Source organism: Thunnus albacares, chromosome 22 (genome assembly GCF_914725855.1).
Source record: "Thunnus albacares chromosome 22, fThuAlb1.1, whole genome shotgun sequence".
Lineage (NCBI taxonomy): Eukaryota > Metazoa > Chordata > Actinopteri > Scombriformes > Scombridae > Thunnus > Thunnus albacares.
The window spans coordinates 1,214,639-1,226,711 of NC_058127.1; the positions used below are offsets into that span (position 1 = coordinate 1,214,639).

The window sequence follows — 12,073 nt, forward strand, 5'->3', positions numbered from 1 at the left end:
TCATTCATTATTTCTGTCTTTCCACTTTGCTGTTTCTCTCAAACAACGTTAAGCTAACATAAATAAAACTCAAAACTTCCTGCTGATTTTTCACATTAAAAGTCTTACAGCCTTCCCTTTATTGGGAGGCTTTTAAAATGAAAAATGTAGAGGAAGTGTTGAGTTGAGTTTCATGAACAGTAGAATAAAATTGACCAAGAATAATGGCCCAGAGGAATGGCTGCATTAATAAATTATTAAAAAGAATATTTCTTGAGTTAAAAAGAGGAAGGAAGAGCAGCAGAGTGAATATAACATGACTGATGTTGTACTGAAGGAATTATTACTGTGCAAACTGTCATTACTCAATGTTTCATTTTAACGGTTTTATTGTTTTGTTGTTGTTTTTTTCAACCTGATCTTTATTAACAACAATCATGATTTGTTTGTGCTGGTTATACCTGCTCTATTATTTGATTATCAGCTTTTATATGAGAATTGAAGGTGATTTTTGTCTCATAGGTGACAGAAGTGATAGATAATATAAAACTACTGTGTCATCAGACAGTGAAGTGAACACTTTGAGTCATTTCCATCTAACGCACCTCATGACTGTTCACAGCTTTCAAAGCTGTTGTTGATGACGGCAGCAGCACCAGTGGTGGTTCCCTTGGGCCCGATGAGAGCTTGTCCCCTACATGGCTGTTTCAACTCCTTTAACCTCCATCCAAAGAAGGAAAGAAAGAACTTGTGACACGGTCCTGCTCCCCTGGAGGAGCAGGGACTTCCCTGTCAGAGGAACTCCACTGGGGAACCTTCTCGGCTGTGTGGGCTTCTCCTGTGTGATTTCAACAGACACCGACACGCCCCCACCTGCTGTCAATCAACAGACACCGACACACCCCCACCTGCTGTCAATCAACAGACACCAACACGCCCCCACCTGCTGTCAATCAACAGACTCCGACACACTCCCACCTGCTGTCAATCAACAGACACCGACACGCCCCCACCTGCTGTCAATCAACAGACACCGACACGCCCCCACCTGCTGTCAATCAACAGACACCGACACGCCCCCACCTGCTGTCAATCAACAGACTCCGACACACCCCCACCTGCTGTCAATCAACAGGCACCGACACACCCCCACCTGCTGTCAATCAACAGGCACCGACACACCCCCAGCTGCTGTCAATCAACAGACACCGACACGCCCCCACCTGCTGTCAATCAACAGACACCGACACACCCCCACCTGCTGTCAATCAACAGGCACCGACACGCCCCCAGCTGCTGTCAATCAACAGACACCGACACACCCCCAGCTGCTGTCAATCAACAGACACCGACACGCCCCCACCTGCTGTCAATCAACAGACACTGTCATACACACATACCCCAGCTGGAAAAAAATTAAAATGGACTAATAGTAATACTCACAAGATATAAATCAGCATAAAGTTGAAACAATATGTATTTTCCTTTTCATAGCCTCTTTAAATACTCTCAACACCATTATGCATCCTGTTTATTTTGAATCTAAGTTATACCGGGTTATTTGTATCATTATTTGTTGTTAAAAGGCCTCTAATTTGATGATTTAAAGTTGTCTAATTTGTGGTTTTATGAATAGACTCTTTGATATGTCAGACTCATGTCCTACAGCAACAGGATCAATGATGTTGCCAGTGTTCAGTAACTTAACCCTCATTCAGTCAACACTGTAATCATACAACTGTCTTGAGTTGTTTCACGACATCATAAACATGGAAATGTTTCTGATCTTTACTATCATTCCTCTGTCACAGCGCGTAGCAGAGGAGACGTGACGTCATGACGCTTTCTCAATAAGAAGTTCATGCGCACAAAGAAAACGAAAGTAATCAGTCAGGCGGCAACTGTAGCTACTGGTAGCAACACGACAAAATAATCAGAGATCAAGGTCCACTTACCAACTTCTAACTGTCGAATAGTCTTCAAGCGTAACTGGTCTGGACTTCCTCAATGCCGGAAACTAACAGCCAACAAATACTATAGAAGAAGAAGAGAGAAATGCCTACGTTGACTTTCTCTTTGTGTCTCCTCGCTTGTTTCCTGTCCTTTTCTGTCTCTACAGGTAAGTTGTGTGTGATTCACTACTAACTGAAAACTCTGTAACTGGTTCAGCTGAAGGTTAAAGTTACTGTGCTGGAAAAACAACTTTCATTCTGCTCGCTGGCAGGTTTCAGACTCTGTTTCCTCCCTCATGCAGAGGCTAATGGCGGCTGATGGCGGCGCAGACACACTGTTTCATTTCCTCATTTTTGTCAAGTGAATATGATCAGTCATTATGGAGGTTTATGTCGGGAGATGAAGATCATAACAATATTAGATTTCATATTATTCACATATTTCCTCGCAGACAGACATTAGGCTGCTGCTGTCTTCAAGTTATTGTTGCTCTTCTTTTGGTTTGATGGTGTTTGGCATCGTCACTGAAGTGAGGACCAGTTATCATCCCTTAAATAACCTTATTGATTATTTATATCAGATCAGTTTGTTACCATAGTTACTAGTTTATAAGTTGTGTTCAGTCCAATATCACACATCACAGATCAGTCTCAGAGGGTTTTACAGTCAGTACAGTAATACAGCATCCTCTGTTATCTGATCTTCCATTCAAATGAAGAAAAACTCCAACAGAGGAGGATCCCTCTGCAGGACAGACAGGAAACACATTACAGAATACAGCATTGAACAGGATCACATGACTTCCTTTAGTTATTGGTTATGATTCTGTTCTGTGTCATGAAAGCAGCAGGAAATATGACATATTGTTCAACAACTGTGTGAAAAATGAAAGCAAAGAACCTGCAAAACTGAACCAACAAGCAGAGATACTCAATCATTCAAAATACGCAATAAACAAGTTAATTATGATTAAATATATAGCTCAGTTACTTTTTACCTTCAAGTCCTGCGTCATATATTCAGACAGTAAACTTATTTTACATTAACGTCACTGTAACATTTCATGTTTTACATTCTTACTACATTATATTATATTTCTCAGTCATGACTTTATCCATCAGTATAATATGAGAGGGGCTGTCAGTATGTTGTTCATTCCTGATACCAATATCTGGACTTTGGGTGTCGGTCGATACCGATCACTGACCTGATACCAGTGTTTAATCAATAAGCTGTATGCATCACTGTGTGGAAGAGACTGGAATCATTCTTGATGTTTAAGGCAACATCTGACTTGACTTAAACATAACTTTCCTAACTTTGTAAAACAAAATGTAACAAATAAATACATAGATATAAATTTACTGAATTGTTACTTATTATAATAATGGTATCTGATACCAGATTGGTCTATTGTCACTAATACCTGATCCAGCTATTTGAGTCAGTATGGGACCGATATCTGATATCTGATATCAGTGTCGGTGCATCTCTGGTTCTATCAAGGCTCTGATGAAGATTTGTTTCTGTCAGTTAACTGTTAAAGCTCAGAATAAATATCAGTTGAGTATCTTTAACAGTGTGAGCAGCTGTGCAGGTGACATCATGAACACAGATAATTACATCCGCTGTTATTGTGTTACTGCTAAATATGAATAAAAATAGGTGTTGATTGGTGAAATTCACACAGCGGTTGTCATGGTGATCATGCTGAAAAATGAAAATGCTCTTTTGGAATGAGAAGGCTGTCTAAATTATATTTTTTTCATTTATATTTTTAAACAATATTTATGTCATAAAATATAAACAGTAATGATTTGTCAATTTATTGTTGATAGTAACTTAATTAAAAATATAAGTATATACATGTACATACTGTATATATTAATAGCAGTGGTTGTTAATGTTTTATATTAAACTCTAGCTGTTGTGTTACAAATTGCTCCCAACCCCATCTCTCCATCATATCATTGATAGATATCAGTTATTGATCAGTTTTAGATGGTACTTGTGTCTCAGATTCTTGGAGCAGCTTTTCCTTCTTTAAGCCACTTTGTTAAACTCGACTGTTTTAGAGAGCAGCAGATATTTGGAAACCTCTCCCTGTGCTGCATCCAGCATTTTAAAATCAAACTGAAAATATGGTTCAAATCTACTCAGATATGAACGCATTAATTATTTTTATAGTTTTTATATCTTATATCATTTATAATGATTTATTATCTAATTGTGTTGTTTGTTTATAACTGTCAGGACAAAGAGTTGTGACACATTTTTCCTTTTATTGCATCGACAGAAACATGACAGACTTTCATATGAAGGAACAACATGTATTATGTTACATTAAACATGTAATAATTAATCATGTAATAAATGATGTTCTCCTCAAACACCATATTTCACCAAATTCACTGAAACCAACTGAAATCACTTCAGTTATTATGATGACATCGTTATTATGTGAAAGTTATCCTATTAAGTAAAGTTTTTCTTTACACACACACACACACACACACACACATATATATATATATATATATATATATATATATATGTATACATATACACATACACACAGAGAGAGTTGTATTACTAACTTTTCTGTGAATTTCCTGTTTTTGTTGGAATCTTTCAGAGATAACAGTAAAGCCTGGAGATGATGTCCCTCTTCAGTGTCAGAGTCCCAGAGGTGCAACCATCACAGCGTTAAAGTGGAGCAGACCTGACCTAAACCCGGACACAGATGGTTACGTCTTCTTCTTCAGAGATGACCGACTATATGAAAACTACCAGCATCCATCTTTTCGTGGTCGAGTGCAGCTGAGAGATCCAGAGATGAAGGACGGAAACGTTTCTGTGATTCTGAAGAACGTCATCATCAACGACACTGGAAGATACGAGTGTATTGTTTCAATGAACAGCAAAGGATTTGAGCTCATGAACACCATCAATCTGACAGTTACTGACTCAGGTGAGTTTGTAGAGTTTGTAGAGGTGAGTCATCACCTACCTGACAGCTGATACCTCACACCTGTTTCTGCTCTGCAGGTCAGACTGAAGGACACAAGGATGGAGGACTAACAGTTGGTCTGCCTGTTGCTGCTGTGCTTGTTGTTGCTGTTATTGTTGGTTTTGTGATTTATAGAAAATGTAGACAACGTCCTGACCAACAAGTTCATTATGGAGCACCTGTCCCCCAGCAGGTCTGAAAGGTCTCAGATCTCTGAACTCCTGAATCTTTGTGTCCTGAAGCTTTTACAGCAGCAACATGTTCTGAACTGGAACCAGGTCTAAAAGGTCAGACTTTCATCAGTAAACATGTTTTTCTTGCTGTAATCATTCCTCCTGTTCATATTGAGCATTAGAGGATCCCTTCATAATTAGAGCTGCAGCTATTCTACTAATGCAAGTGATAAAAACTAGTTTATTTCATTTTCACTTCAGTTTTGTTTATTAGCATTTTACTGTGTCATGTAAGTAATGTTATTTGTGTTCAGAGTGTGTAAGAGTGAGATTATTGCTGTGAGTCTGTAGAGATGCAGACTGGAAAGTGAGTTTTATTGTGCTTTCCAGCCAATGTTAGACTGTCTACAGTAGTTTATACTGTAAACACTGTTATAACGTGATGTTTTCAATGTGTATGATCTATTGTTTCTGTATTGTGTCGGAAATGTTCAGGTGCAGATGCAGGTATTTGTAGTGTTGTTTATGGGATGTTTGAAGTAAGTGAAGTTCATTGAGAACTTTAAAGCAGGACTGTAAGCTAAAGTTATTAAAGTTCACAGTTCAGAGATAATAGAGCTGATGCAAGCTGAGTTAACACCACAATGATATGAATAACATGCTGACAACTATTTCAAATATTTTTGCACAGTTTTGCACAACACATTTATTCAGTTAACCCCTGTGAATAAATGTGTTGCATCAGTTTGTACCCAGAGCTTCATTCTGAACTTGTAATATATAATATATTAACTGCACTGTGAATTTGCACTGTGAATCAGCTGTGCAGGTTTAATAAAACACTCAGTGCAGAGTTCATCTAGCGCCACCATCTGGTAATGTGTTCTTATCTGATCAATTACCTGCAAAACTTTGTTTTCAGTGTTAAGTTTTATAATATGCAAAAGTCTCCATCATCAAAATGAAACAACTCTGCTGAAAGGACACTTTTTATCTTTCTGTGTGTGTGTGTGTGTGTAACGGTTCAGAGGACTCAGCAGCCATGAATGCAGCACATGAGATAAAAGGAGATAAAAAAAGAGAAAACTTTGTTGATCCCTCCGACTCACAGTTCAGAGGAGGTGAAATGTCATAAGCAGGAAGAGGAAGTCCTGGGGGAGTGATTTGTCACAACAAGTCACATGACTTTGACACCTGACACCTTTGTTGCTGCGTTCATGTGCTCCTCGGATGAAGTCATTCTTTCACTTCAGTGTGTTTATGAGCTTTTAGGTTGTGATGTGGAAACAACATGGACGTTACTAAGAAGATGTGTTGAATTTTGTCCCAACCTTGTTGCTGCACCAGTACATTCCCTAAAACCACTAAACCAAACCACTAATGCTGACTTGTTATCAGCATTAATGCCAATACATAACTTTACATGGACACAGTTACAACCTAAAACCATATTACAAGTTACACGTGAGCAAAAAATTGATGTGAAATATGTGAATTAGTAAAAGTTTCTTGCCATCAACCAAACATTTACTTTCATCCATCATGTTTCTGCGTAGACAAACTTTCAGCAAGTTGTGTACCAAACTTTCCGAGTTGTTGTTTCAACCTGAGGTCAGAAACCCATTCTTCCAATTATTCCGACAGCACATGAATGCCAGTGAAGTCAGTGTTTACTTTTTAATGTTTAACCAACATCTTTCCTGAACCTTGAAGTGCTGTGAATGTCTAAACATCATTATCAACTAATACTTAAGTTGATAAAGTATTAGTTAATAACAGAACAGTATGAAGCTGATAATAAAATTACATCTAAAACAGCCAGAAAATAAAAACCTACAGCTGACAGACATCAAATGAATCCTGAAATTAGCTCAGATTCCACATCTGGAGCTTAAAAGATGTCCAGATGTTAACCCATAGAGCATGTTAGAGTTCTTCTCCAGTGTGTCTGAGACCTTCACTGGCCGAGCTGGCAGACTTCCAGTTGGCTCCTTGATTGCTTGAATGAGATGAAATAATTTAATCATGTGGCTCCTTTAGACTTTGAGTCATTTCACTGTTCCTAGGGGCATGGTCTCAGCACCCATAAACTCTGATTATATATTTTTTATTTTGGCCTTGATGATGCGTCTGCCTCTCAAAAAAAAGACAAAGCTCTCCTGCAGCTCCTCATGAAAACTAGAAGGTGTATGCTGCACTCTGCTGGACAACACTGAAATGCAAATGTTGATTTTAATGTGACAATTTCAACAGTTATTAATGACTGTCTCAGTCTCAGTTCACTGCAAACTATAAACTACTGAGTGCATGTTATGTGCTGAGTGGTGAATGAGTGAATCAGGGAGTGACTTTGAACACAGACCAGCCCACAAGCCCACTGTGTTCACTGGAATCCAAGTCCAAGCCAAACGCACCACTTCTGTCAATCAAATAGTGAGTAAATACATCGTATTCATCAAATTCCCACACTGCGGCAAATTCACTCAGTTCTGATGAATATTTGTCCATAAATGACATCTGCTGAGTGCACTGCAGCTGGATCGCTCTCTGGAGAAGAAGAATATATTCTTATTATTACTGCAAGTACTGTGACTGATGCAGTACTGCTTCTAGAGCTACTAGAACTGCTGCTAGTTCAACACTTTTAATACTAATATTCATAGTAATGATACTGCTACTGCAACTCATGTCTGATATTTCATATAACAACAAATGGAAGGAGGATCTATTCAGTTATATTGGAGATAAAGCTAAAGAGAAAACTATAATGAAGTAAGTTTAACATATATATTCTTTATATTAAACATCAGAGTAAAGTTCAACACTTATGTAAAGTGTTTAACAGCAAAACCTCATGAATTAAAGAACATTAGACACTGAAGTTGCTGTTAATAAATGTGTCTAACAAGTCTGTAAATGTTGAAGTTACATGTTAATGTACAAAATATAATATATATATAATATATATAATAGTATGAAATATTAATGTCACCATAAGCTGAACCTCAAATGCCAAAAATAAAACGACAAGTTGTAGTCCTGAAAACAAGTTTGTACTTCTATTTTAAAATTAAATTATTAATTAATTAAAAGCATAAGAAAAACTTTTCCACTTTTATTTGAATACAAATATAAATAATTTTGCTGCCTCAACAAATATAGATATAAATACATATACTGGGCTCTCTGCACATCCCTACTGCATACGATGTAGTGCGTCAAGACCAATCTTCAGATATACAGCACAGTCATATGTAAACACTAAATAATTGAGCTCAAGAGCAACTAGGTAAGAGTCAAAGTTGTTCGCTGTCTTGGACAAACTCAGTTTCTCTCTATCTCACACTTCTCAGCAACATGTGAACACCTTTTGTTCTAAGGATTAATGTCCTTGAAACAGTTTTACAAAGCGTCTTTCTCAAGCTGCCACTTTGTAATTGCAGTGTGAAGTTTGGAAATGTGGTACTGCTTCAACTTGTGGAAGTTGCTGACAACTAATGAGTGGATGCAAAAGTGATGATTATCCAAGTCGTCCTGAGTTTCAATAATATGGTCACCAAGATTGAACACATCCTCTGAACCTACGTTGGACCATCATGTGACTGACAAGAGAAACGCTTCACTGATGAGCTGCTGATGAAATGTTTGTGGTTTGTTGAATGAAGTGCTCTGCTGAGCAGATCACCTTGATAATACCTACAGATGGAATCATTAGACCTCCATTGTTCTTCAAGGTAGGTGGCTAGGTGTTAACGTTCAGAAAATGATGCTGGTACAACATCAGACACCAAACTGTTTCTGCACACATTGCATGAAAGCTGCTTCATCACCTGTCAAACAACAAACCCTCCTACATACACCAGTGCATTCTCCGTCAGACCCCTGAAGTGAGTTGGCAGGCAACTGTGGTCCAGTATCACACTACAGACGTCCTCAAATGGAGAGGAGATGGTGTCACAGTCATCAGCGGTACTACGGATTACATGTCCACAGCAGACAAGGAGACGTCTCATCTTGGCCTGTTAAATTTCCAGTGTTCCCCCAGAGAAACTTGACAGTGGACCATTAGACGGCAGAAAATGCTCTGAAACAGAACCAAACTCAGGCTGTTGTTCCACCCGCCTGTAATTTGCACATGTAGTTACATAATAGTTCTGTATGGTGTCATCTAATAAAAATTTCCCTTATCCCTCTTAGTTATAACATAGCATTGTCTATTCAGTAAGTTGCTTTATAGAAACATGTCTGTAAATGAGTTGAATGAACGTTGTGCAGAAAAATGCAACATACAGAATTCTGTGTACAGATCAAAATTAATGATGTGAGACAGATTAAATGTCTTCAGTCTTAGTCTAAATAAAAGCACTTTGATAATAAAGTAAAATAAAAACAATAGTTTACTTGTATTTACTTGTTTAATTATAATAATAATATCTTAAAACAGTCCATCTTCTCTTTGCTTTAAACACATCAGTATCTGATGACAGAAAACATTTAGTTCATCCTGTATGTGAAGTTTTTGTTGCTGTTGCAGAATTTTTCCCCACAAAAGTGTCCCATGAACAAAAGAAAATATTTTATAAGAATTGAATATATTTTTTATTTTCAAATGTATATTATTCAGGTGCAGTAAGTTTCTTTTCTGCGGACGTGAATCCAGAAACGCTGTGAGCGGTTGATCCTGTTTGCACATCTCATCTTACCTGCAATTAAACCTGTTCAAACAAGCTCAAAGTCTCGCCTGTCCACGGACAATCCCTTTGATTGGCCAAGATGCCTCTCTGGGCAGGCAGACCAAAACTTTATAATTGTCTCTTACCTGAAAGATAATGCTAGTTAGAAGTGTGAGTTGGAAAACATGAGTCATGAGTTAACAATCAAAACCAGGAGAGCCTAAACCAGCAGCTCTCCTCCACTTGGAACTATCCAGATCCAGACTCCAGCCTACTCACCACAGCACTTCCAGCTCCATACTCTGCAAAGAGGCAACTCCAGGGAGCAAACGTTGTTTCTACAAAATCTCTGTTACCTTGCTGTAACCTGATGCTTTCATAATTGGTAACTTCAATTGGGAATTCAGAAAAAAACTGTTGTACCCTTGATTTGACTCGCTGCTTCTCAGGTCACATCTCATCTATCAGGTCTCTCACACCAAACTAGGCTACATAATAGAAAACTTAGCCTTGTTTACCAGCTTCTCCTTTCCTTCGTGTCGTGTTTGTAATCTGTTGTAGTTGTGTTGTTTAGTAATAAATGTGTGTGTAACTAAAAGTGAACTTGTTGGTGTTTTTGTGCTTTTCCTTATTATTATACCCACTCTGCATACTGCATACTTAATATGAATTGTGTCAATGGATGAATAATTTCATATTTGAACCATTAACAATAATGATTCATAATTCCCTCTTAAAATCATAAAACCATTTGAGTTCACAAATTCCTACAGATGTGTCTCAGCCACCTCATTGAATCGGGGTTCTGGCCACTCTCTGCGGTAGAGAATACCAGACTTTTAAGCAACATTTGGATGTTCTCAAAAAAGAAACATCAAAACCAAGAAACAAGGAATCATTTCATATAGTTATCACACAACAATCTACCTTCATCACTCTACTGCAAAGTCTGATGAATGAGGCACAAACCTTCACTTTTGGCTTGAAACAGGCATTTATTCTGGTAATTACAAAATGATATCATCAGGTCTCACACAGTCAATTTCATGGTAACAAAGTCCAGAAAACACTAAAATAAAGAAAGAAATAACTGAGCCAACTGCTGGTTAGTGAGTTACACAAAGAAGATTTAATATGAAGATAAGATCAAGCGACCAAAGACACAGTTTGGTGTTTTTAACAGGGACAGGAAACAGCAAACTGGTAATGGAGTTTGGAGCCCAGCAGTGGGCGCTCATGTTACACACAACACACCAGTCCCAGTGGTAAACTAATAATAATACATTATCACAAGATTAACAAAATATTATAGTAAATAACATGATATTCAAATAGAAAGCACCAACAGTACATTTGATTGACAGTAATAACAGCAGGAATTGGCTAGTAATGGCAAGTGGACTCATTAACTCTGTCGCATCAAAACGTCAGTATAAGACAAACCAAATAAAAAATGAAATAGTGTCCAAAGCAAATTACCCAGAATTCCCCTCATTAGCCAGTATTTTACCCACATGACTTTAGTTAACTAAATCCAAAAATGGTCCCCAAACCTTTTTACAAGTGTCTTGTTTATCCTTGATTATATATGTTATCTATTCCACAGTCAGGCAAGAGGACATTTCCCTGAGCCAATGGCCAATTCTAGGCCTGTTCACGCTTTTCTGCCAAGAACTATCATACACTTTTCTTGCATATCTATCTTCAAAAGTGCTTGTAAATTGTTCTTTAGATACGGATTGGATGGTTATAGCCCCAGAATATACACTTTGGGATGGAGAGGCAAATTTACTGACACTATTTGAGATATCAGATGGGATACCGCCTTCCAAACGTCTTTTTCACAGTCCCACAGTGAAACAGAGTCCTTCTACAGTGATTGTAGCACATATCTAGATTTGTTCTATTAAACTTATTTCACTTAGCAGGATTTACATATATCCACATTAACCAGTTGTGTTGTAAAAGTGATAGCTGAGTGTTCACAGTCTGTGTCTGAGCCTCAGTAAAGATGCTATTCCACTCGTCCAGTGATATATCCTCCTGGGTATCTTCCCTCCAAGAATTCGGTTTGTGCACAGATGATAGGACTGAACCAGACACTAGCATGTTGTATAGAGCTGAAACTCTGCCCTTACCATTACCATTATGTGTTGAAATCTTACTTTCTAGAGTGGACAGAGGATTGTCTTAGACTTTGGTTATGAGCAGCTGTGAGGAAGCTCCTTAGCTGTAAATACTTACAAAATTATTTTTTAGGGAATATAGTTCACCTCAGGTTCTTC

General features: G+C 37.9%; 2 protein-coding genes across 2 annotated transcripts in view; both read left to right on the forward strand.

Moving 5' to 3' along the window:
* The first annotated feature begins 1,813 nt into the window (after nucleotides 1-1,813).
* Nucleotides 1,814-5,835, forward strand: LOC122974257 (coxsackievirus and adenovirus receptor homolog). Its single transcript, XM_044342277.1, has 3 exons — nucleotides 1,814-2,098; nucleotides 4,568-4,903; nucleotides 4,981-5,835. The coding sequence occupies exons 1-3, from the start codon at nucleotides 2,035-2,037 to the stop codon at nucleotides 5,139-5,141; spliced, it is 561 nt and encodes a 186-aa protein (XP_044198212.1). The 5' UTR covers nucleotides 1,814-2,034; the 3' UTR covers nucleotides 5,142-5,835.
* Nucleotides 5,836-6,189: 354 nt separating this feature from the next.
* LOC122974141 (zinc finger protein 345-like) overlaps nucleotides 6,190-12,073 on the forward strand; it is a 33,764-nt gene continuing 27,880 nt past the window's right edge. Inside the window, exon 1 of the mRNA XM_044342065.1 lies at nucleotides 6,190-6,263. The gene's annotated coding sequence lies outside the window, so the exon portion shown is untranslated. The remainder of the gene's footprint in view (nucleotides 6,264-12,073) is intronic.